At 45.7% G+C, this 24011-nt stretch overlaps 3 protein-coding genes across 7 annotated transcripts in view; 2 read left to right on the top strand and 1 right to left on the bottom strand.

The window, feature by feature from the left end:
- The window catches only part of p3h2 (prolyl 3-hydroxylase 2), an 89893-nt gene extending 82581 nt beyond the window's left edge, over window positions 1-7312 (top strand). For 2 of the 4 annotated variants that reach the window (XM_024420941.2, XM_024420939.2), the window contains 9 exons: window positions 1931-1971; window positions 2664-2755; window positions 3074-3201; window positions 3607-3744; window positions 4145-4295; window positions 4636-4753; window positions 4973-5048; window positions 5286-5426; window positions 5671-7312. In XM_024420941.2, coding sequence (XP_024276709.1) covers window positions 1931-1971; window positions 2664-2755; window positions 3074-3201; window positions 3607-3744; window positions 4145-4295; window positions 4636-4753; window positions 4973-5048; window positions 5286-5426; window positions 5671-5772 — 987 coding nt within the window. In that variant the 3' untranslated portion in view covers window positions 5773-7312. The remainder of the gene's footprint in view (window positions 1-1930; window positions 1972-2663; window positions 2756-3073; window positions 3202-3606; window positions 3745-4144; window positions 4296-4635; window positions 4754-4972; window positions 5049-5285; window positions 5427-5670) is intronic. The other 2 variants (XR_002953551.2, XM_024420940.2) reach the window with 2 other exon arrangements.
- ccdc181 (coiled-coil domain containing 181) lies at window positions 7109-14040 on the bottom strand. Of its 2 annotated transcripts, XM_024420942.2 has the most exons (6): window positions 13301-14040; window positions 12521-12625; window positions 10011-11033; window positions 9682-9828; window positions 9178-9335; window positions 7109-8875 (listed from the first exon to the last, which is right to left on the bottom strand). In XM_024420942.2, the coding sequence occupies exons 2-6, from the start codon at window positions 12623-12625 to the stop codon at window positions 8704-8706; spliced, it is 1605 nt and encodes a 534-aa protein (XP_024276710.1). In that variant the 5' UTR covers window positions 13301-14040; the 3' UTR covers window positions 7109-8703. The 2 variants fall into 2 exon arrangements, with proteins under 2 accessions (XP_024276710.1, XP_024276711.1); XM_024420943.2 differs by having other exon boundaries at window positions 12521-14040.
- A 4-nt stretch (window positions 14041-14044) lies between these two features.
- Window positions 14045-23608, top strand: LOC112250632 (oxygen-dependent coproporphyrinogen-III oxidase, mitochondrial). The gene is made up of 7 exons (XM_024420945.2): window positions 14045-14723; window positions 15620-15763; window positions 16004-16114; window positions 16208-16349; window positions 17023-17241; window positions 19829-19933; window positions 22924-23608. Exons 1-7 carry the CDS (start codon window positions 14186-14188, stop codon window positions 23006-23008), a joined length of 1344 nt encoding a protein of 447 aa, XP_024276713.1. The 5' UTR covers window positions 14045-14185; the 3' UTR covers window positions 23009-23608.
- Window positions 23609-24011: the final 403 nt, after the last annotated feature.

Consider the following 24011-nt stretch of genomic DNA (forward strand, 5'->3'; position numbering starts at 1 on the left):
CTTAATTCCTAAAAAATATATAGACAGTACCAGTCAAATGTTTCGACACACCTACTCATTCCAGGGTTTTTCTTTATTTGTACTATTTTCTACATTGTAGAGTAATAGTGAAGACATCAAAACTATGAAATAACACATATGGAATCATGTAGTAACCAAAAAAGTGTTAAACAAATCAACATACAGTACCAGTCAAAAGTTTGGACACACCTACTCCTTCAAGGGTTTTTCTTTATTTTGACTATTTTCTACTTTGTAGAATTATATTGAAGACATCAAAACTAACAGACATCCCACTAATCGCAAACGGGATGGGATGGCGTATCGCTGCAGAATGCTCTAGTAGCCATGCTGGTTAAGTGTGCCTTGAATTCTAAATAAATCACAGACAGTGTCACCAGCAAAGCACCCCCACACCATCACACCCCCTCTATAGTTCATGGTGGGAACCATACATGCAGAGATCCTCCGTTCACCTACTCTGCATCTCACAAAGACATGGCGGTTGGAACCAAAAATCTCAAATTGGATTAATCAGACCAAAGGTCAGATTTCCACCGGTCTAATGTCCATTGCTTGTGTTTCTTGGCCCAAGCTTCTTCTTATTATTGGTGTCCTTTAGTATTGGTTTCCTTGCAGCAATTCGACCATGAAGGCCTGATTCACGCAGTCTCTTCTGAAGAGTTGATGTTGAGATGTGTCTGTTACTTGAACTCTGTGAAGAATTTATTTGGGCTGCAATTTCTGAGGCTGGTAACTCTAATGAACGTATCCTCTGCAGCAGAGGTAACTCTGGGTCTTCCTTTCCCGTGGCGGTCCTCATGAGAGACAGTTTCATCATAGAGCTTGATGGTGTTTGCGACTGCCTTTAAAGAAACTTTCAAAGTTCTTGACATTTTCCGGGTTGACTGATCTTCATGTCTTGATGATGGACTGTCATTTCTCTTCGCTTATTTGAGCTGTTCTTGCCATAATATGGACTTGGTCTTTTACCAGATAGGGCTATATTCTGTAAACCACCCCTACCTTGTCACAACACAACTGATTGGCTCAAATGCATTAAGAAGGAAAGAAATTCCACAAAGGAACTTTTAACAAGGCACACCTGTTAATTTGAAATGCATTCCAGGTGACTACCTCATGAAGCTGGTTGAGAGAATGCCAACAGTGTACAAAGCTGTCATCAAGGCAAAGGGTGGCTAGTTTGAAGAATCTCAAATATAAAATACATTTGCATTTGTTAAACACTTTTTTGGTTACTACATGATTCCATATGTGTTATTTCATAGTTTAAGTCTAAACTATTATTCTACAATGTAGAATATAGTCAAAATAAAGAAAAAACCCTTGAATGAGTAGGTGTGTCCAAACTTTTGACTGGTACTGTATATATTGGTGAAATTGGTCCGTGGGCCGACAAAAGGGGGCAGCCCATCCCTGATTCAGACAAGTGAGACATGGAATGTGTATGTGTCCCATTCAGAGTGTGAATTGGCAAGTCAAAATAATTAAGTGCCTTTGAACGGGATGTGTCTGGAATTTCAACACTGCAGGGTTTTTCACGCTCAAAAGTGTCCCGTGTGTATCAGGAATGGTCCACCACCCAAAGGACATCCAGCCAACTTGACACAATTGTGGGAAGCATTGTAGTCAACATGGGCCAGTATCCCTGTGGAACTCTTTCGAGTCCATGCCCTGACGAATTGAGACTTTTCTGAGGGCAGAAGGGGGTGCAAATCAACATTAGGAAGGTGTTCCTAATGTTTTGTACACTCAGCTTAGGTTTACTTTCTATGCTTGTAATATGTGGTTGTCTAACCTAGATACCTTAAGATGAGCGCTATAACTGTAAGTTGCTCAGAACAAGAGCATCCGCTAAATGACTAAAATGTACAATTCTGATCTGTCAGTGTTTTACCTTGTCTTGTAGCATTACTGGACCAGCACAGGTGGAAGAGAGGATTCGAACAGGTGAGCAAACCCAGAAATATCCTATTGGAAATGTTAACTTGTTCAATAGTTGTCCCATGGAATGTCCTGTATATTAATGAATATCAGATGTGTAGTTCACAAGGACAACACTGTGTCAGATAGATAGTTTAGGCTCAAGTGATTCTTTTCACTTATAGACAATAATAAATGAATGAAAACTGTATTGTGTCGTATTTGACTGTAGTACCTCTGCTTTGTGTGGTATACACCACTGACATCTATTGGATACTTTCAGTATGGCATGCATCTTGTGTAATCTGTTGTGGCAAATAGTTGCACACTATATATGCTCCCAATAAATACTATTTAGGGTATTTCCATTACTTTCAAAGACATTTCAGAGTAAGTATTTTTATATTTATATACTTGTTTAAATAAAAGTAAAATACAAGTATACAAGTCAGTTGAATATCGGAATATATTTGGAAATACTTTAAACACGTCAAATAGAAGTAGGCAATTCGGCCACATTATTTGTCAGACAGAAAATAAGTATTTCAATTACAAAGACTCAAATACACACGTATATGTCTGCTAGCTACTTCCGTAGATGTAACATAAGAAGACACTGAAGGCCTACCGCAGCCCGAATGATTGTCCTCGGCCTCGTTATAAGCATTTACTGTCTGCCTGTTTATGTGGCTCCGTGCTCTGTTCTTGCATTCCCCCAGGATCCCCTCTGGTACCGATGGATGGATGGAGTATGTACCCATCTCAGAGAAGAAGAACTTCACTCTGGCCCCACCACAGGAGCTCAGAGAAGGTAGGACATCCTCTGTTCCCGACATGCTTTTCCAACCTCTCCTCGGGGACCACCGGACGCTTCACAATTTCGTGGTAGACCATGAACTAGCACACTTGATCGGTTGACAAATGTGTGCTAGCTCTGGAATGGTTGAAATACATGGAACGGCTTGACTGAGGAGAGGTTTATAGGACTCTGCAAATAAAGCAGAATTTAGTTTGAACTAACCCATGATGTAAACAACTTGACAGATGAATGTGTTCCAGCATAGATGAGTTAACGCTTTGCCCTCATCCTCTGTACTGGTGTGTGTTTTTGTCTGCGTGTGTACTGTAGGAGGGCCCTTGGTGTATGACAGTGTGCAGCTGGTCCAGAACTCAAAGGCCCTGAACGGAACTCAGAGGGTTCTTCTGGATGATGTCATATCTGTGGACGAGTGTGCCGAGCTCACAAACCTGGCCCATGTAAGACGGCTGAATCTTATGTTGTTGCGAAAGCAGCAGCTACTCTTCCTGGGGTTCCACACAAAACATGAAACATGACATAATACAGAACATTAATAGACAAGAACAGCTCAAGGACAGAACTACATCCAAATATTCACTATCATGAATTGTACTGTGTGTAAACGTGCATTTCAATTGATCGCTATTTAGTGTGTCGTTACAGGTTTACAGTGAATACTATGGGCCGGTTCCCCAGACACATATCAGGCCTAATCCTTGGACTGAAAAGCACTTTCAATGGAGTATTCTCCGTCAAGTATGCTTTTTAGTCCAGGACGAGGCTCAATCCGTGTCCAGAAAACTGGCCCTTAGTGCACTTTGTGAACATGGCCATTGTTTGGTACTTGATAAATGCATTTCTAGAATATGAGAGCCAGGGGTTCAGTGCTCTCGCTTGGTCTACAGACTGTCACTATGGCAGGAGACGGATACCGAGGGAAGATGTCTCCTCACACGCCCAACGAGAGGTTTGAGGGAGCCACTGTGCTGAAAACACTGCAGGTAAGCAACGCGCCAATACATAGACACAATGGAGAAGATTAAATTAACCTCTGTTTGAAACCGCTTGATTCGTATTGCCCTTTTCATATAACAATCTCTCAGTAACGCTCTTGTCTCAAAGTTATCAAAAGTCACTCTTTCAGTACCTTAGTAGGCAACTACAGAATATGTTTGGTTCCTTACAAGCAGGGGTGCAAATTAAGATACCCTGCTAGCCTGAGGCTCGTATTTTTCAGACTGGGCTAGTATAATTTTTTTTCAAACAATCTTTGGAAAAAGTGGAGAGTGTCACCCAGGCTAGTAGAAGTTGCAGTCTACTAACCAGGCTGGCCAGTGCGGTTCTATCCTTGGCAACATGCTGAGTGAATATTTACCCATGTTTCTACTGTGTTACCTGCAGTATGGCTACGAGGGCCGTGTCCCATTGAGGAGCGCTCGTCTGTTCTATGATGCCAGTGAGAGGGCCAGACGCATCATCGAGTCCTACTTCCTGCTCAACTCGACGCTCCACTTCTCCTACACACACCTGGTGTGCCGGACCGCAATCACAGGTGAGCCAAGTCGCCAGTGATGCTACTAATTATAATGAAATTCTTGACTTGAGAAACATTTTGGAATTCAGTTTACTTCCTGAATTGACTTCATTTAAATGGAATTGACCCCAACCCTGTTATGGTATCATTATATCATTATCAACCTTTCATTATAGTGTCACACAAAATTGAGCATTATGTGACTTTGAGAGTTTGAGCATGTAGGTTTAGTCAGATTTGGTTTAGTTTGCCTCTTTGTTGCTTTAGTCAAGTTCGTCTCGGTTTGCTGCTGTTTTGGGGTTAATAAAGTTGGTCTCTGTTTTGGGTTTATTATAAGTTTTATGTCTGTTTGGTATAGGGCAACAGGACCATAGAAATGACCTGAGCCATCCCATCCACGCTGACAACTGTCTGTTAGACCCAGAGGCCAACGAGTGCTGGAAAGAACCACCAGCCTACACCTACAGAGACTACAGGTTACCACCTAGCTCTGGGCCTTCATTTTTCTGCGATGAATATACATTTCAATGTAGTTATGAAGCAGCTTAGGGTACAAGCTCTGGTCCATGGCTAAGCTGCCTCCTAACAACATTGAAACATATTTGCGCTGTCAATGGCACCATATTATTACCGTTACCTAGTGTTAAATAGTCATGGCTCGAACACATTTTCAATGGTTTTCATTGTGTCCTAAGTGCTCTGCTGTACCTGAATGGAGACTTTGAGGGAGGAGAGTTCATCTTCACAGAAATGGACGCCAAAACAGTCACAGTGAGTCCTCTCCTGAGAAGGGAAATCTTTTTTTTTTTTTTTGAAGAGTGAAGTGATCAAAATGTCTCATGTCATTGCTATTGCCTGTCTTTTCGCATGTTTTTATTAGTCTTACTGTCTTACCCTTTCTCCGTTTGGAGCCTCGTCTAAATAAAGTTGGAATTTCCCACGTCCAATGTGATCCCATTCCACCACGACAGTCAAGTACTGACCCTGATCTCCCCCCTCCTCCCCTAGGCACAGGTGAAGCCAAAGTGTGGTCGTATGGTGGGGTTCTCGTCTGGCGGGGAGAACCCCCATGGAGTGAGGGCCGTCACCAGGGGGCAGAGGTGTGCCGTGGCCCTGTGGTTCACCCTGGACCCCCTCTTCAGAGAACTGGTAAACACACTACAGCCGTGGCCCTATCATAATGTCTTCTTTGATTATGTCTTTCACAGAGACACATGTTTAGAGTATAGTACATCATGTTATGTACAAGATGTTTATAATGGCTATTGATTTAGGGATATATTTATTGCTCTTTAGTTAGGAAGATAATTATTTCGGGAAGATGTTTATGTCACGAGACATAACTCCTCCTCTCTTTTCTCCCTCTCTCCCTCCCTCTCTCTTTCTCCTCTAGGAGCGCCTGCAGGCAGATGAGGTGATGCAGGCGTTGGACAACCAGAGCAGCCAATCACAGTGGGACACAAGCCTCAACATCAACCCCAAAGACGAGCTGTAGTAGTCCGCTGGCCCCCAGCCCAGCACCCCCCAAATCTTTATATCTATCTATTTATTTAATGAAGTTTGGATCAGAACAATTTTATTTTTGTACTGTTTGAAGTGCAAAGTTATATAGTTGTTTGTGTTGCCGTCGTGGCTTTTAGTCTGTTGTTGTGATTTTTTTCTCCTTCTGTAGTTTGGGTCTTTGTTTTTCTTTCCATTGACTCTCTCTCTCTCTCTCTCTTTGTTGGGGTGAAACCCAGTCATTGTGCCTCACACTTTATAAGGTCCAGTTGACTTTGTGATGACTTTATAAGGTCCAGTTGACTTTGTGATGACTTCATAAGGTCCAGTTGACTTTGTGATGACTTCATAAGGTCCAGTTGACTTTGTGATGACTTCATAAGGTCCAGTTGACTTTGTGATGACTTTATAAGGTCCAGTTGACTTTGATGACTTTATGAGGTCCAGGTCACTTTGCGACGACTTAAAATGCTCAGTTCCCTTTGTGATGACTTTGTGTAGTGTGCGGGTGTGCGCGCGCACAAGGTTGTTACAACACAGACCTGTCATACGTATGAACAGTTCTTACTGCACTGTGATCAAGCGAAAGAGAAGAACAGCAGTCGACATTGCCGTTCTCTTGTTATAGAAAAGACAACGGGCTGTTTATAACGTTTCAAACATGAACTCATAAAACAAATCGGTCGTGGGATTATCTCTTCCGGGCGGTGTAAACACAGTTGATATGTTTCATCTACTTATTCACTGAAACATTGGCTGGAGTATATGCATTCACCGAGAGAAAGAGGTCAGGCATTTCTTTACAAACAGGGAGCTGTAAAATCCCTTTCGGTGACTGACAACGATGACTGAACTGATCTGTCACTATTTTCCCGTGCACTTTCTTCTCGTTTGTGGTGTGGTGAAGAGACACCGTCTTCGTGACTCACATCCCTCCCTAGCTCTGGTCCATGGCGTTAGCAAGCCTCACTAACGCCTTGGACCAGAGCTAATCCCTCCCGTCAATTGCAATCAAAACGCCGCGCAAGATAACTGTTTACAAGTTAGCGGACACACGGGCATGGAGTGTGTTGTTGTTGTTGTTGTTGTGTGTTTTTACGTGTCTGTTTTTAAGATAGACAGCTGCTATTGCAATTGTCGGCATTTGATATTAGAAGCTTTTTAATAAAAGATGTCGTTCATTCCTGTTTAAAGGAATTCCTATTTTAAGGTGACTTATAGGTGTCCTTTCCTTTCGAAACTTCCTCATTTCCTGGGTCAAAATAGACAGACAGGCACACACACTGTTAAAATCCAATGGAAAGAACGTGCCTTGTGTACTATGATATTTCAATGATTACAACTGCTAACTATACGTAACTTATGCATTTTAAGTTAGATTAGGGGTTTTATCTTATCTTTTGATAGGGAGGATGGCCACTCACTAATATTTAAATATAAATTGCTGTAAAACAAACAAATTGTTGTATCCATCTCTTTTGTTGTTAATGTGTACTTATAAATTAAAAAGACAATATTTCATTAAATAACATAAACCGTGTCCTTTATTATTTGGGAACGTGTAAATTGTTTACAATTTGTGAACACATTGTCTATAGGTTCAGTTGTAAACCAACAGCATTTCATGAAGTGGTTTTACAAAAAATTTATTTTGAAAATCTATACATGAATATGACGATAAGTAAATCGATCTTAAATATCAAGATAAACGTAGAGGTGAATTATTCATAGTACTGACTGTTCCAACTCAGACTTGTCTAATTACAAATGATGTATGCCGTATCAAACCATCGTTCATTTTAAATCTCTTAGCATCTATAGTCAGTGCATTGTCTCAAATCAGATAGACGAGGGAAGTAGGGGTGCTCCAGCACCCACTGAGAAATCGGGAAAAAATGCACACACCAAAAACAATCTTCGCAGCACCCCCACCCTCAAAACATCTTTAGAATGGCGCCCTCTGACAGAAGACAAATGTGGTCGGCGTAGATGCCACTACTACAAAGGACCTAACTTAAGATAGATTTGAGAATAAACTTAAAAACACTCGGTGACAAACGGTTTATAAAGGCATTGTGGTAACAGTGGCAATATGGGCTACCCACACCGAGACGACCTACTAGCACTGCAGGCATTGGTGAGCTCAATGTCTTCTAGTAGGCTAGGTTAAAGTGCATCAGCAACAGAGAGGAGGCTGTTGACAATGTAGAGAACAAGTGCCAGTAGACCTATGATCACATTCTGTATATATATTTGTCGTCGCACAGCTATTGAGCCAGTCACCTTGGTTATAATCATTCATTTGATCAAATAATCTCTTTATATACTGTACACAGCGAGCACGGGATTGATCCCCCGACGCCTGATCAATTCAGAACCCTTAGGAGTTGTGCATGTGTTACGAGGTAACGTCGAAGGGAACAGAACTTCGGAGGTCCTAAACGGATCATCTGTGACAAATGAAAAGGTAGAAAACAAAGCCCTTCTCTCAACAGTAGTCAACAGTGCTGATCCCATCTAAAGATTCACTTTCAGTAAAAATGCCTCATTTTAAGTTGTATGCTAGTTGATACTGGAACAAAGACTAGATTTCTTTGGTGATTCCCCTCTCCCTTAGGCCTCGCCCACACTGAGATTTCGTTTTTTTCGGATGGAGACGATGCTTTTTCAATGGGAGCCGTCCAATGCAGGATGAATGACAACGGAGCTGATTGTCCCCCTCCCCCCCAAAAAATGTTTCCTTATGAAAAAGTGTAGATTAGTTGTACCTTTATAGAGCAAAAATGGACAACTATGTAGGCCCTAAGTCGTATACAATTTCATCCGTGTTCATGTGTCTCTGTGTACCCCGTACCCTTAGCTTTGCTCAGATCTCGACTATTTCCTCTCGAGGTATGATGTTGCGAATGGTGGGTTCAGAAGCCGCTCAGAAGCGGTACGCCAGGTGCTCAGTGAAGCGGAAAGACTTGGTCTCGTTGACTGTGCACAGGAGGTCCTGCATGCGCCGGGCGCGCCGCTCCTCAAACACCAGCCTGCGGGAGCGCTCTCTGGCCGCCTGCTGCTCCGCCCGCTTCTCTGCCCGCTTCTTCTTCAGCCACCTGAGGAGAGAGAGAGAGAGAGAGAACCGGACACATTATTTAAAAGATCTTGAGTGTCCAGGACCAGGGCGATCCAACCCGGTTCCTGAAGAGCTACCCTGCTATAGGTTTTTAACTCCAACCCCAGTTGTAACTAACATGATCCAGCTTATCAACCAGCTAATTATTAGAATCAGGAGCGCTAGATTGAGGTTGGAGCGAAAACCTACAGGATGGCAGCTCTCCAGGAACAGGTTTGGAAAGCAATGGTCCAGACTATCTCCAAGGCCCTTCAACAGTAGACAGACTGAGTAGGGACTCACAGTTTGAAGGCTCGTTCACACTCTTCTCGGTTGTGCATGTAGAATCCACTCTCCTCCTCCAGCCTCTTCATCTCCTCCAGCTGTCTGTCTCTCTGCTGTTGTTCGTGTTTCCTCTGCAGCCACGACTTAAAGGCCTCGCCTGGGTCACTGTGCTCCCTCTGAGGGAGGCGGGACACAGGGAAAAATCTAGTCAAAACGGTTCTCACTCACTATCCTACTTTCTTGGATTTGCTTTTCACAAGCTTTCTGGTGCAGTATATTCTATGATTGCACAAAAGATTATTGCAGTTTAGCATACAGATACCCAATAACAACTTTTTCATTTCTTTATAATACGTATCAGAAAATAACTTTCTTCCCTTTATTTATGAAATTATTTAAGTAAATAGCATGTACATTTAGCTGAAAGCACTGATTTCTACAAAGTACTACTACAGTACAATTACAGTACTACTACAGCCTGTGGTTGTGTGCTAGTGTCGCCCTCTAGTGGCCTGTGCGTACCCTGCCATTCCTTCTCTCCATCTCCTGGGCTCTGTCGATCCTCTTCTCCTCCTGCAACTGCCCCCTCTTCCTCACCAGCCATGCCCGGAATGCCAGCTCATTCTCCTTACGCTTCTGCTCATCCTCCTCCCTCTTCCTCTGCTCCTCCTGAGAGAACGGCAGGGGTAGAAATAGAGAGAGAGAGAGAGGAGTCGGGGAGATAAAGAGAGAGGGGAAGCAAGGAAGATAATATAAAAATAGAAGGGGGAGAGGTAGAAAGAGTTACACAGGAAAACAGAAAAGGGGATTTATCTTTCATGATAAGCATTGGGACGTCCTGTGCTCCCCACCTCTCTGGCGAGCCTCTCTCTCCTCTCCTGTATTTTGTTCAGTAGCTCCTTCTGTTGGGGCGAGAGAGTGAAGGTGGCCTGCTGGGTAGGGGCACTGTTGGCCGACTGCACCCTGCGCTTGGTGCCCCTCCCCCCACTGCCCCTCTGGCTGTGACTGGCCGAGTTGGGCCGGTTCCTGGGCTGGGCCGGAGGTCTGGGGGCGCGTTGGTGCTCAATCCCTATGGACATAGTGCTAGAGATGGGACGCAGCGGGGAGGATGTGGGGGTCTTGTTCGGGCTTAGGTCACTTGGACGGGAGGACGAGCGTGAGTTGTCGCTGGGGAAGCTCGCTAAAGGTGGCAGCATCAGGCCACGGCTCTCCACCTCCTTCAGGCTGACAAGGTCAAACTTGCCATCTTTCTCCACCAGGACTTTGCCCTCTTTCCCCGGTCCACTCTGGCCAGCCTCCCCACCACCCCCATCCTTGAGCCCCTGCCCTCCTCCTTCCCCTTCCCGAGGGGTGATCTTCAGCTCAGAGAGCTTCCCTGACACCTCACTCTCTACCTCCATTTCCTTGCTGGCCGTGCTGCTCACCTGCTCTACCACCCCCGTCTTTTGGGCGGTGCTGCTGTCTTTCTCGTACTCCAGTGGCGCCACCACCAAATCCACCAGCGTTTCTTTGAAGTGAAGGCGTCGGCGCCGAGTCATGTCCGGCGCTTCCTGGTCCTGCAGCTGCCGATTGGCTAGCTGGATCTTCTCCAGGATGTACTTCTTCTCCTCTTCCGGTTGGTCTTCCAGCACCGGAGGGGGCGGCGCTAGGGGGGATCCGCCCTTATATGGACTGTCTCGGTCGGAGTCGAACTCCAAAGGTTCCATGGGCGAGGGCCACCTCTCCTCTTCCTCCGCCTTCTCTGACTCGCTCGCCCACTTCTCCTCCTTCAGGCTTTTCTTGTCCTCCTTCCTCCCTCGCTTCTTCTCTTCCTCCTTCCCCTCCTCCTTCAGCTCCTTGTCTATTTCGGCCTCGATGTCCTCGTAGTCAGGTTCCTGTTGAGGAGGAGTGACGGAGTTCTATTCACCTGAGTCTCTCAGCAGACAGTGTGTCAGCAAACGATATGTTAATTAGGTACTTTGATACTTTGTGAGAGACATGACGACTGTGTGTATGTGTGTGTGGTTATCAATGTACCCAGTCCAGAGCCCTATAGCTGTGGCCCAATGAAAGTGTCTGGATGTGTGTCAGTGGGTTGGATTTCACACACATACACTGAGATGCAGGCGCACGGTAACACAACACCACAAACTGTGGGCGCATTTGAGCAGATCACTTTTGTCAGGTTGGTGACCATCGTTGGTCACCACCTTCCAAAGTGTGTTGTATTTTGGGGATAAAAAATAGTCAGATTTGCGCTTGCATGACGACTGTATGAGCTTTATAACAGATCAAAAGTCATGACATTTTGACTGCAAATGTATTTCTGCAGTTGCTCTTCACCAACTTCATCCTGCAGCCATTATCTGCGTTGTGGGAGGCTCTATTGCCAACCAACCAAACATTAGGGTGTTTTTGTTTGACTCGTGTGATCATGACCAAAGACCTGACTAAAACAGGAACCAACTTTGCCGCCATTCATGTATAGTTGAAAGTGATATTTGTGGCTCTCTTTCACCAATTGATAGTACAATGTTAACAACTATATTTACAGTTTGTGAGTGTGTGATATGGGGGTTGGAGACGTGTTTATTTTGCGACATTACAAAGAAAAACCTCCACAAACACTGGCAACACTGCCATGTTGCACTGAGACTTGCTGTTGGAAAACCGCATCAGTGTCCGACCTTCGGCTGTCCCAGATGCACTTTCCCCCACTTCACTCCTTAACTTTTGTTTACAGTTGGTTGCTTTCGCCTTCCTACTCAAAAGATCCCCACAGGAAGTGGGCAAGCCGGGCGACCCAGCGGCTCACTGACCTACTTGGCCGTCGCTCCTGAGGTGCATTCAGTTCACTTGAACGTTTGCTACGTTGACGAACGGTTTGTACTGAACGACACGTTTCCCCAAAACGTTGTTATACGTTCTTGAATAGACTTTGAGGTGCGTTTGCTCCCATTTAGTGGGTGTGGCAAGGTGTGGCTTGAAGCAATGAGTGACATTAAAAGGCAGTGGCTATGCTGACAGCGTTGCCTAACCCACAACCCAACCCCTCCCCTTTTTTCGACTGGACGTTCAGTACAGCACCGTTTCCGGTCAGTGGAACGTTCCAGAACATAAAAACGTACTTAACGCAGCCCTGGGTCCTCACTGATCAGCTAATCCCCGCTGACCTACCTGGCCGTCGCTCCTCCCCTTCCCGCTTATCAGCCAATCCCTCTGACCTACCTGGCCGTCGGTCCTCTCCTTCCCGCTTATCAGCCAATCCCTCTGACCTACCTGGCCGTCGGTCCTCCCCTTCCCGCTTATCAGCCAATCCCTCTGACCTACCTGGCCGTTGGTCCACCCATCCTCGCTGATCAGCCAATCCACACGGACCTACCTGGCCATCGTTCGTCCCCTCCTCACTGATCAGCCAATCCAGGTCCTTCTCAAAGTCGTCCTCATACTCCTCCTGGGTCCTAGTGCTCGTTGGCACCAGACTCATCTTCTCCAAAGGAATAGCGTGAAGAACAATAGAAGATCAACCGGAGCATTGTATATGCAGGGCCATTTGTGATGATAGCCCCATAATTATACTTCCAAGGGTATACATACTTCCATTGTATTTAAATTCACACCAGTTCAGTTCGAGTTTGTGCATTGACAATCCCTCATAAAAATAAAATAGAATAGCATTCCCGACTGTTTGAGCACACATCACAAGCATACAACTTCTGAACACTGACAGATCATATGTCACACAATACTATAGTGGACCTGTATTCACGTCTCCCGTGGCCCTCCCATGGCCAAATGACGCATAGCGCAGGATAAACACTTCAACCTGGGACAGGTGCAGTTGTTTGTGTTATTTTTTATTATGGGATCGTATTGTGAAATAGGCTAACTTCTCTTAACTGTTGTTAGAGTTACTGGCAGATTTATTGCAGCGTGTAGAATATTACTGATACAACAGGACTGCGTGATGTGACAGACACAGACATAGCCTGGTCTCTAGGCTCCAATACAAGAGGAAACATAGAAGCCTAACACGATGGTGTAACATTAGAATAGGCTACTATTTCCACAAGCAATAGCCCACACACTTTATTATGAGGCGCAAGTCTGAAATAATTAGAAGCACAACCGTACCGTTACCCAAACATCGAAATGAACTCACCACTACCAGATGCTTGTGCGTCTCCTTTTAACTCAGAATAAAAATAAAATAATGTGTATTATATCCTCTTATATGGGAACTCGTTATTCGTTTATTGGCCTACATTTTGGTGATACAAGCCGGCCGGAGCACCTGTCCAGATAATCTCCTGTGCGTGTCCCTCTCCCCTGCTCCACTAAAGGCTTTAATAGTCCTGTTGTCATAGAGACCTACAACACGCACATGCGTAAAACAGAAAACAAGTCTCTCACACTCGCGCAAACACACACTTCTTCACCTCAATGCACACAGACACATCTATACATCTATCAAACTGTCAGTCATGAGTACTGGGAAGGATTTTATAGACTAGCGTAGGCTACACTCTAAATATGTGCTCCAAAATGGTATTATGAACATGTTATTATGAGGAATTAAGTGCACGTCTTATCTTTGTGTTGTTGGAAATAGTGACATAAATAAATGAAGACCTACGTGGCATATTTTACGTCATGGTTTAATAACATGTGAATAAGAAAATAAATCCATTCGTCATTATGGGACAATTATTATTTTTCAATGACTATCTTGGCAAAGAGCGGATAAGCAGAGAAGAAAGGGGTCTCTTATCACGTTCTGGATAATAACGACACGCCTACAGAAAAGCACTGGCTTGTGGGTCTTGCTGTTTGCTGTAATTTACTATCAATCAAACCTACCCTGACAGACTCATCGAGAACACCATTTCCCATGCCTCCTCGCTCGGTTCAAGCCAAGGACACACCCCCGGACCTTAGCGTGCCTGCACGGCTGTCTTACTTGTGATTGTAGTTTTCAGTTTTGCTAGATGGATGTCTACAAACTGTACATTTTACATGGAGATGACAGCTAGATCATTTACAAATCATGGCGACCATCGTTCTTTATTCCATGAATAGAACGGCGCAAACCACGGCGAGACTATGCTTTTTTCCGTATTCAACGCGAGCTTCCATAGTAGACTCGCGCATATCTTTCTTCCATAACACTTCGGTCCGCAGGTTAACTCCGCTTCCGGGAGCGAGATGGGTTCCCAAAGCTACTGGAGTGCAGTTCATGTCCAATGGGACTGCAGGCAAAACGGCAACCAGGCGAACCAGGAGAAGCGCCCTGCTGTTTGCTGGAGCAGCGGCGGCAGTGTTGGGTTTTGTGGCTAGCGCTAGTCACTTTCAGCGGGCTGAAATGGCAACCATGATCACCAAAACCGAGGAGACGGAGATATCGGAGAAATGCAAGAAGTTCATGTCTCCGCCGTGTACTGACGTCAAAGTGCTGGAGCAGAAGAAAGAGGAAATGTGCACGAGGATGGAGATGCTGATCATGGAGACTCAGGCGGAGTTCTGCAGAGCGCTCGAGGAGGTGGACGGCGGCAAGTTCAAAGTGGACAAGTGGGAACGGAAAGAAGGCATGTAATCGCTCCCTTTGGCACGTGCCATTTGGTACACACAACCCGTACCCATCCCGCATGGATAGTCGGTTAGGAACCCCAACCTAAGGCCAGAGCATCTTACCTATAGGTCAACACTATAAGACCAAAAGTATGTGGACACCTGCTCATCTAACATCTCATTCCAAAATCATGGAATGATTTGCTGCTATAACAGCCTCCACTCTTTACTAGATGTTTGAGCATTGCTGCGGGAACATGCAACCATCCATTCAGTCACAAGAGCATTTGTGAGGTCAGGCATTGATGTTGGGGAATTAGGGCCGGCTCGCAGTCTGCGTTCCAATTCATCCCAAAGGTGTTTCGATGGGGTTGAGGTCAGGGTTCTGTGCAGGCCGGATGGTGAAGCGTGATTCACTGCTCCAGAGTCCAACGGTGGTGGGCTTTACGCCACTCCAACCGATGCTTGGCATTTTCGCATGATGATCTTAGGCTTTTCATGAAGCTTCCGACGAACAGTTTCTTGTGCCGACTGCTAGAATTTTAGCAGTCGTTCAATCTTCTTGGCGTAACAGTTGGGATAATGGGACTATTCTGAGTACGACACATTTCTCACCTCTGGGTTGAGGTACGTTTTCCGAGCCATAGTTTGTGCCGGCTCTGCGGTGTCTTAACCTAATCAGGAAGCCTGTCCGACTCCAGTGCAGCTGTAAACTAAGGTCGGAGTCTATTCTGGCTAATCCAAAGGTTATCCACCCTGGCCTTGTTTTTAAACTGAGCCCAACATCCACAGTAGCACCTTGCAACATGCGGCACCCATGCCGTTGTCTCACTGTCTGTTTTACATAGCATTATTAAGGTGCCTTGGTGTTTGGCTCTTTCTTCACTGTCTTAACATCATGTGTCTGTATCAGGTGGCGGGGGCATCAGCTGTGTGCTGCAGGATGGGAAGGTGTTTGAGAAGGCGGGGGTCAACGTGTCCGTGGTGTTTGGGAACCTGACAGAGGAGGCCGCCAAGCAGATGCGCAGCAGAGGGAAGGTTCTCCGGGGGAAAGATGGTGAGTGGCCGCCCTAGATTCATATCAACCTCATTCATTTCAGCAATTCCCTTATGTTGTCTTGCAGTACCGTGTGTTACCTCATGCTACGTGTGTCACTCAAGACCAGAGAGAGCCATTCATGCCATTCCGACAACCTGATGTGTTCAAGGAATCAGGATTGGATCCTTGAGTCCGACTATGGTTGAGATGTATATTACGGTATTGTATTGTATAATATTGTATTATGTTCACTCCTAGGCATCCTGCCATTCTGTGCCATGGGCGTGAGCTCAGTCATCCACCCCAAGAACCCCCACATTCCCACAGTGCACTTCAACTACAGATACTTTGAGATAGAAGAAGAAGATGGTGAGTGTCAGGCTGTGACATCACACCATTCAAGTGTTGGAGCTGAGATGATGAATGATGGCTCTTGTCTTCTCGTGTGTGTGTCTGTCCCAGGCACTAAACAGTGGTGGTTTGGTGGCGGTACAGACCTGACTCCTACCTATGTCAATAAGGAGGATGGCGCTCACTTTCACAACAGTCTGAAGGAGGCCTGTGAAAAACATCACCCCAAGTACTACCCCGACTTCAAAAAGTGGTACGACCCATATCGGTGACTTCATACAACATGTGGTAATGACTGGGTGGGTGGGTGACTACACTGGGTGGGTCTCTACTGTTCAATGGGGATAAGGAGTTTCTCGTCATTATCTTCAGCTGCTGAATGGCCATTTCTTCAGAGCTAGTGAATGACGTGTCAATGAACGGGAGGGTAAGTGAGTATGGATACTGTACATGGATGTGTGTGTCTGTGTTACTTTAATGGCTAGGTTCCTATAAGCTGTTTGTGTTTACACATTGACACAGTGGTCATCCCCTCCAGATTGACATCTTGATTTTGATTATCTTGATCTTCTCTCTACTCAAACATACAGTAGTTGTATATTTAAAGAACATTGGGTTACATTTTCATTGAGTGTAATCATATCTAATAACTACCTCTGTGTTTAGTCATTGAAACCAGTAGCTCAACATTTCTACCATGTGTCAAATACCTGTAAAAGTACTGCATTGTACAAGTTATGCTGCAATTATGGAAATTACCATTGGTAACACTTGAATTAAACCCTGCTGGTATAAAATCATGAGTATAACAAGTTATAAGGCAACATACAGTACCAGCGGGCAGGTATAATTCAAGTGTTTCCGTAACGTGCAACATTGTTTGTCCTCAAGCTTAGTTTAATTTAAAGCACTCCTGCTGCCTGCAGGTGTGACCGGTACTTCTACATCCGCCATCGTGGCGAGACGCGGGGCATCGGTGGCATCTTCTTTGACGACCTGGACTCTCCCAGCCAGGAGGAGGCGTTCAGCTTCGTTAGGAGCTGTGCCCAGACCGTGGTGCCCTGTTACCTGCCCATCGTCTACAAACACCTCGATGACCCCTTCAGCCCAGAGGAGAAGGACTGGCAGCAGGTGCGGAGAGGCAGGTGGGTACAAATGAGAGGGTGTGGGTGTACCTCAGGCTGTGGCGGTCATGACGTTTTGTGATTGTCAAGCAAATAACTGCCTGTTTCAAGGTAATTGACCGTTAATTAACATAAACACATTTAGCATCTCCCTGGCTTCCACGCATAGACGACAAGCCACTGATGCAGACCTTTTGGATCGTCTAATAAATCCATTATGTATTTTAGACACGTCTAAAGAAACATGATATGAAGAAAATGTAGTCTTATTTCAGAAGAACAGAATGGCATACTCCTTGTCCTTATGTTAGGCCCTGATCTGGCTATGCAATATGGCTGTGGGCTATACTAGTTAATTTAGCAGACCAGATTTGTATTGTTTTATATGATTTTATAGTATGAAGAATACAATTGAACATAGCTGAATAAAATAGAAAGGATGTTTTCTCCAAAAGATTTCTGAGGGAGTGCGCACATGCCGCTTTTCTGTGAGCAGTTAACAAAGAAACCGGTCTTCTTATATGCTTAATTTAGAGTTATTTATGCAACTTTAGTTTTGATCAAAGAATATAGCCCAACGTTAGAATGTATAAAAAAAATCAACGGCTGCATGATGTGACTCTGATTATTCGAAAAAAGTCACATGAAAGGCATGAGCTCTGCTTAGTTTTTTTCCGCAGGCTGCACACACTTCATCAGTCTGTCATTCACAATTTGACATGCACTTGCTAATACCTCGAATTTCCCTGTGGCATCCCCTTTGTGTAGCCGTAATGTACCCTAAAGAAATCCATGCCTTTTGTGGCCGCTGTGCCCTTGGGCTGAATATAATAATTATAATTCCCTTCTCCCGGCTGCGTGCTCTGAAGCACCTCTCACTCACATGGCTCAATTCTTATTAGCCAATGCCTGTCACGTGATCGGGTCTTTCTCACAGGCTACAAGTGAAGACAAACACATCGGGGATGCAACTGTGCTCATCCTTATCCAATTCCGAGGTGCACATTGAAGATATTGGAAGAACTGTCCACATGTACTTTGTCAGCCAACAAGATGAGTGGGCCTAACGAACAGCAAAAGCACTAGCCTATCAACGTTTGTACTATGGGGGATAGTAGATTGACATAAGCTGCCTATGTCATTCTACTATCCACCATAGTACAAAAGTTGACCTATTCTGTGCTAGAAATAAATATTCCAAACATAGTCTGGGACAGTTGTGGGATGCGATAGATCCCAAATTAATACAACCACTAGCATAAATAAACAAAAAGTTTTTAAGCAATGAGGCTGACGCAACATATCAGAACTTTGTTAGCTTCAAATGTTGATCAACTATTAGACTATTTATTCACATTATAAGCGCAGCAATGTGCACACGGCAGGAGGCTACAAACGCGAATGTTCCAAAATGCAATCAAGTAGCGGGAAAACACCATTCTCAAACGTGACCACAAATGCGATTATGCATGTCATGCTTTTATTATAAAGGTGCATTTTTATGGTGAACATGATCTACCCCAAACGTGAAAAAGTTAGGTGCTACAACTGTCGTAAAACTGATTAATGTGCTTAATTTTAAGAAGTTATTTGGCCACTAAAGTTGTGATACAAACCTTATCAAAACATATAGACATATGGGCTAGGCTACATGAGGTATGCAACTTAAAAAGGCATGCGCTTTTGATTAATACAGTATATCATTCATAAGTCACCCATCAGACTGTTCTTGATTTAATCTTTGACTTTACATACATTATTTAGTATATGTGTGAAATTTATTTTAATTAGACAGGCCCATTATCTTGCATGTGCCTCGAAACAGGAAAAAAATAAATACATGTCATCTATGCACTTACATAGCAAATGGAGGACGCATTTCCCGTGGTTCCTTTTCATGCCAGCCAGGTAGGCTATACTCCTGTTGTAAAGATAAGCAATGTGCTTAATATTAGGAAAGTTGAGAAATAAATATTGTAGGACTAGCCTATAAAAAGCTGATGGGATCCTCTTTTTAGTAGAGGCCATCACTCTGTTTTCTATTGCTATTCCATAGCCTATAGAAATGTTGTGTAACATTTCCCGAGTGGCGCAGCGGTCTAAGGCACTGCATCTTTGTTAGAGGCATCACTACAGACCCTGGTTCGATCTGGGGCTGTATCACAACCGGCCGTGATTGGGAGTCCCATAGGGCGGCGCACAATTGGCCCAGCGTCGTCCTGGTTAGGGTTTGGCCGGGGTAGGCCGTCATTGTAAATACAAATTTGTTCTTAACTGACTTGCCTAGTTAAATAAATAAAAGAGCTCATGAGGTGTTTGATTAACTTTGCATTGATGTCAGAGTGATTAGAGGGACTATAGTGCTGAGTACCAGGCAGTTAGCAAGTTTGGTAGGCTACTAATGACCATCAGCAGCATCAGAGCTTGGAGAAGCCTAATTACCGTGACTAAAACGATCACTTGGAATTTGACTGGCAACGTGTCGGTAATACGGTCACCGTAACAGCCCTAGGTGTACCTACATGCTTGTGCATGTATAATAACAGTTTGGTTCTGTGTCTGTGCTTGTGTCCCATTAAGCCTTTGGTCTGTGTGTGTGTGTTTTCAGGTATGTGGAATTTAACCTGGTGTATGACAGAGGGGTGAAGTTTGGACTGGCCACCCCAGGCTCCAGGATTGAGAGCATCCTCATGTCTCTGCCCCTCACAGCCAAGTGAGTACTGTTACGTCACAGTCATACTGCTGCTGCTAGCACTGGATGTATAGCACTAGTGATTGGGAATGAGTACTGGTGTTGCGTCCCAATAATCTCTCCTTCCTCCTGATGTGTGCACTCTTACACTACTTCCCATAAATTGCACTTTTTAAACCCATAAAGGGAAGTGAACACTTTGGGAAAAAGTGAGAGATTATTGGGACGCAACCTTGGACCAGTGAAGACTCTGTGTGTAGTACTGTGTGATCTACTCCGCACGCCGTGTGTGTGTGTGTGTGTGTGTAGTACTGTGTGATCTACTGCGTACGCCCTGTGTGTGTGTGTGTGTGTGTAGTACTGTGTGATCTACTGCGCACGCCGTGTGTGTGTAGTACTGTGTGATCTACTGCGCACGCCGTGTGTGTGTGTAGTGTGTAGTACTGTGTGATCTACTGCGCACGGCGTGTGTGTGTGTGTGTGTGTGTGTACTGCGTACGCCCGGTGTGTGTGTGTGTAGTACTGCGTGTGTGTGTGTGTACTGCGCCCGGTGTGTGTGTGTAGTACTGCGTGTGTGTGTAGTACGCCCGGTGTGTGTGTGTGTGCAGTACTGCGTGCGCCCGTGTGTGTGTGTGTGTGTGTGTACTGCGTGTGTGTGTACTGCGTACGCCCGGTGTGTGTGTGTAGTACTGCGTACGCCCGGTGTGTGTGTGTAGTACTGCGTACGCCCGGTGTGTGTGTGTGTAGTACTGCGTACGCCCGGTGTGTGTGTGTGTGTAGTACTGCGTACGCCCGGTGTGTGTGTGTGTGTGTACTGCGTACGCCCGGTGTGTGTGTGTGTGTGTGTGTGTGTGTAGTACTGCGTACGCCCGGTGTGTGTGTGTGTAGTACTGCGTACGCCCGGTGTGTGTGTGTGTGTGTGTGTGTGTGTGTGTGTGTGTGTGTGTAGTACTGCGTACGCCCGGTGTGTGTGTGTGTGTGTGTGTGTGTGTGTGTGTGTGTACTGCGTACGCCCGGTGTGTGTGTGTGTGTGTGTGTGTGTACTGCGTACGCCCGGTGTGTGTGTGTGTGTGTGTGTAGTACTGCGTACGCCCGGTGTGTGTGTGTGTGTGTGTGTGTGTACTGCGTACGCCCGGTGTGTGTGTGTGTGTGTGTGTGTGTGTGTGTGTGGTACTGCGTACGCCCTGTGTGTGTGTGTGTGTGTACTGCGTACGCCCTGTGTGTGTGTGTGTGTAGTACTGCGTACGCCCTGTGTGTGTGTGTGTGTAGTACTGCGTACGCCCTGTGTGTGTGTGTGTGTGTGTGTGTGTGTGTGTGTACTGCGTGTGTGTGTGTGTGTGTACGCCCTGTGTGTGTGTGTGTGTGTGTAGTACTGCGTACGCCCTGTGTGTGTGTGTGTGTGTGTGTGTGTAGTACTGCGTACGCCCTGTGTGTGTGTGTGTGTACTGCGTAGGCCCTGTGTGTGTGTGTGTGTGTACTGCGTACGCCCTGTGTGTGTGTGTGTGTACTGCGTATGCCCTGTGTGTGTGTGTGTGTGTGTGTGTGTGTGTGTGTGTGTGTGTGTGTGTAGTACTGCGTACGCCCTGTGTGTGTGTGTGTGTGTGTGTGTGTGTGTGTGTAGTACTGCGTACGCCCTGTGTGTGTGTGTGTGTGTGTGTGTGTGTGTGTGTGTGTGTGTGTGTAGTACTGCGTACTGCCCTGTGTGTGTGTGTGTGTGTGTGTACTGCGTACGCCCTGTGTGTGTGTGTGTGTAGTACTGCGTACGCCCTGTGTGTGTGTGTGTGTGTGTAGTACTGCGTGTGCCCTGTGTGTGTGTACGCCCCTGTGTGTGTGTGTGTGTGTGTGTGTGTGTAGTACTGCGTACGCCCTGTGTGTGTGTGTGTGTGTGTACTGCGTGCGCCCTGTGTGTGTGTGTGTGTGTGTGTGTGTGTACTGCGTACGCCCTGTGTGTGTGTGTGTGCCCTGTACTGCGTACGCCCTGTGTGTGTGTGTGTGTGTGTGTGTGTACTGCGTACGCCCTGTGTGTGTGTGTAGTACTGCGTACGCCCTGTGTGTGTGTAGTACTGCGTACGCCCTGTGTGTGTGTGTGCAGTACTGCGTCGCCCTGTGTGTGTGTGTGTAGTACTGCGTGCGCCCTGTGTGTGTGTAGTACTGCGTACGCCCTGTGTGTGTGTGTGTGTGTACTGCGTACGCCCTGTGTGTGTGTGTAGTACTGCGTACGCCCTGTGTGTGTGTAGTACTGCATACGCCCTGTGTGTGTGTGTGCCCTGTGTGTGTGTGTACTGCGCCCTGTGTGTGTGTGTGTGTGTGTACTGCGCCCTGTGTGTGTGTGTAGTACTGCGTACGCCCTGTGTGTGTGTGTGTGTGTACTGCGTACGCCCTGTGTGTGTGTGTAGTACTGCGTACGCCCTGTGTGTGTGTGTAGTACTGCGCACGCCCTGTGTGTGTGTGTGTGTGTAGTACTGCGTACGCCCTGTGTGTGTGTGTGTGTGTGTGTGTGTGCGTACTGCGTGCCCTGTGTGTGTGTAGTACTGCGTACGCCCTGTGTGTGTGTGTGTGTAGTACTGCGTACGCCCTGTGTGTGTGTGTGTGCAGTACTGCGTACGCCCTGTGTGTGTGTGTAGTACTGCGTACGCCCTGTGTGTGTGTAGTACTGCGTACGCCCTGTGTGTGTGTAGTACTGCGTACGCCCTGTGTGTGTGTGCGTAGTACTGAATCACCGAGTCGACGAGGTAAAAATCTGTCGTTCTGCCCTTGAACAAGGCAGTTAACCCACTGTTCCTAGGCCGTCATTGTAAATAAGAATGTTCTTATTGCCTCGTTAAATAAAATAAAAATTGAGCAGAGCCCTGTGGAACACACACTGTGCATGTCCCTCATGGTTCGTACCATGACCGAGCTGCACCACAGCATCAACAAGAGCCCTCTAATGTCAGCTGTGTACATTACAATTCTATATGCACTCACTGAAAAAGCCCCAGACGCCTCATTCATGCCGACTCTCTTCACAGGTGGGAGTACATGCATGAACCTCCTAAAGGTTCCCAGGAGGCCGATACGCTGGAAGTGTTACGAAACCCCAAGGAGTGGGTCTGAAATGGTCGTTGCCGTGGAGATACCAACCTGACTCAGCCTTCAGAACACGAGCCGACATGAGCTGTTGACTGGAACAGGCGTCCGTCCCTTTGACTGCTTTGTCATTGGCCAACTCACCGCTGATGCGATTAGCTAGTTGTTACTGGAAAATGCACACCTGCCTTTATTTCTTTTGCTGTCTGTTTCTTATTGCTTGATATAATATTGTCTGTGTCAGATAAGCCTTAACACTATCATTTAAATGTTTTATCCAGAGTGACTTACAGGAACAATTTGGGCTAAGTGCCTTGTTCAAGGGCACAAACTGATTTTTTTTCACCTAGGTGATTTCAAACTAGTGACCTTTTCGGTAACTGGCCCGACACTCCCTGAACCGCTACCCCTTTGCCTTCCACCCGACTGCTTCAGTTAATATTTCCTGTGTACCAACTGGTTGCTCTGCTAGTATATTTTTCTCTCTAGCTACAGTCTGAGAGCCCTCTTGGTCTCCTGTTGGGGATTAATCAGAATTAGTTGGGTAACATAGATAGGATGTTTTATTTTCATGATATGCTTATGAGTTATTTCTCATAAGAATGTATTTTGTTGTACTATAGTGGTGGCCATTGGCAGTTATCTGTCCTCTGTCAGGACTAAGTTGCTTGGGCCGCAGAGAGGGGAGAGGTCAAGGTGTCATCATGTGTAAACATATCTTTTAAACCATGTGAAGAGATGATTGATGGGGAACCAATTATCTCTTTGCTCCACTGTGTCTGTGTGCTAGTCACTCCCTACTTTTCCCATCGGGGAGAGGAGGATGGCAGTGTCTGGAACTATTCTATGTTCCCTCTCTTGTTGCCCCTATCTTGACCTAGAGGCTCACTTTCCTCTCCTTGAGCTTGTCCAGAATTGGTTGTATTTAGGATGGAGTATCTAAAATGACAATTTGATATATATCATTGGGAGGGGGTAATGTCTTGGTACCATTTTGTACCAAGGACGAGATAAGAGCTTTGTTTAGGAG

The sequence above is a fragment of the Oncorhynchus tshawytscha genome, linkage group LG05 (assembly GCF_018296145.1).
Source record: "Oncorhynchus tshawytscha isolate Ot180627B linkage group LG05, Otsh_v2.0, whole genome shotgun sequence".
In the NCBI taxonomy this organism is placed as follows: Eukaryota; Metazoa; Chordata; class Actinopteri; order Salmoniformes; family Salmonidae; genus Oncorhynchus; species Oncorhynchus tshawytscha.

Bases quoted from the DNA above. Each gene is read 5' to 3' on its own strand.
- ccdc181 (XM_024420942.2), bottom strand. From the start codon at position 12,625: ATGAGTCTGGTGCCAACGAGCACTAGGACCCAGGAGGAGTATGAGGAC. The intron at 9,336-9,681 runs GTACGCACAGGC...CGCCTCCCTCAG, and splicing joins TGGAGAGAAGGAATGGCAGG to AGGGAGCACAGTGACCCAGG. The intron at 8,876-9,177 runs GTGAGTCCCTAC...CTCTCTCCTCAG, and splicing joins TGTGAACGAGCCTTCAAACT to GTGGCTGAAGAAGAAGCGGG.
- LOC112250632 (XM_024420945.2), top strand. From the start codon at position 14,186: ATGGCGACCATCGTTCTTTATTCCATGAATAGAACGGCGCAAACCACG. The intron at 16,115-16,207 runs GTGAGTGTCAGG...TGTCTGTCCCAG, and splicing joins TGAGATAGAAGAAGAAGATG to GCACTAAACAGTGGTGGTTT. The intron at 17,242-19,828 runs GTGGGTACAAAT...GTGTGTTTTCAG, and splicing joins CAGCAGGTGCGGAGAGGCAG to GTATGTGGAATTTAACCTGG.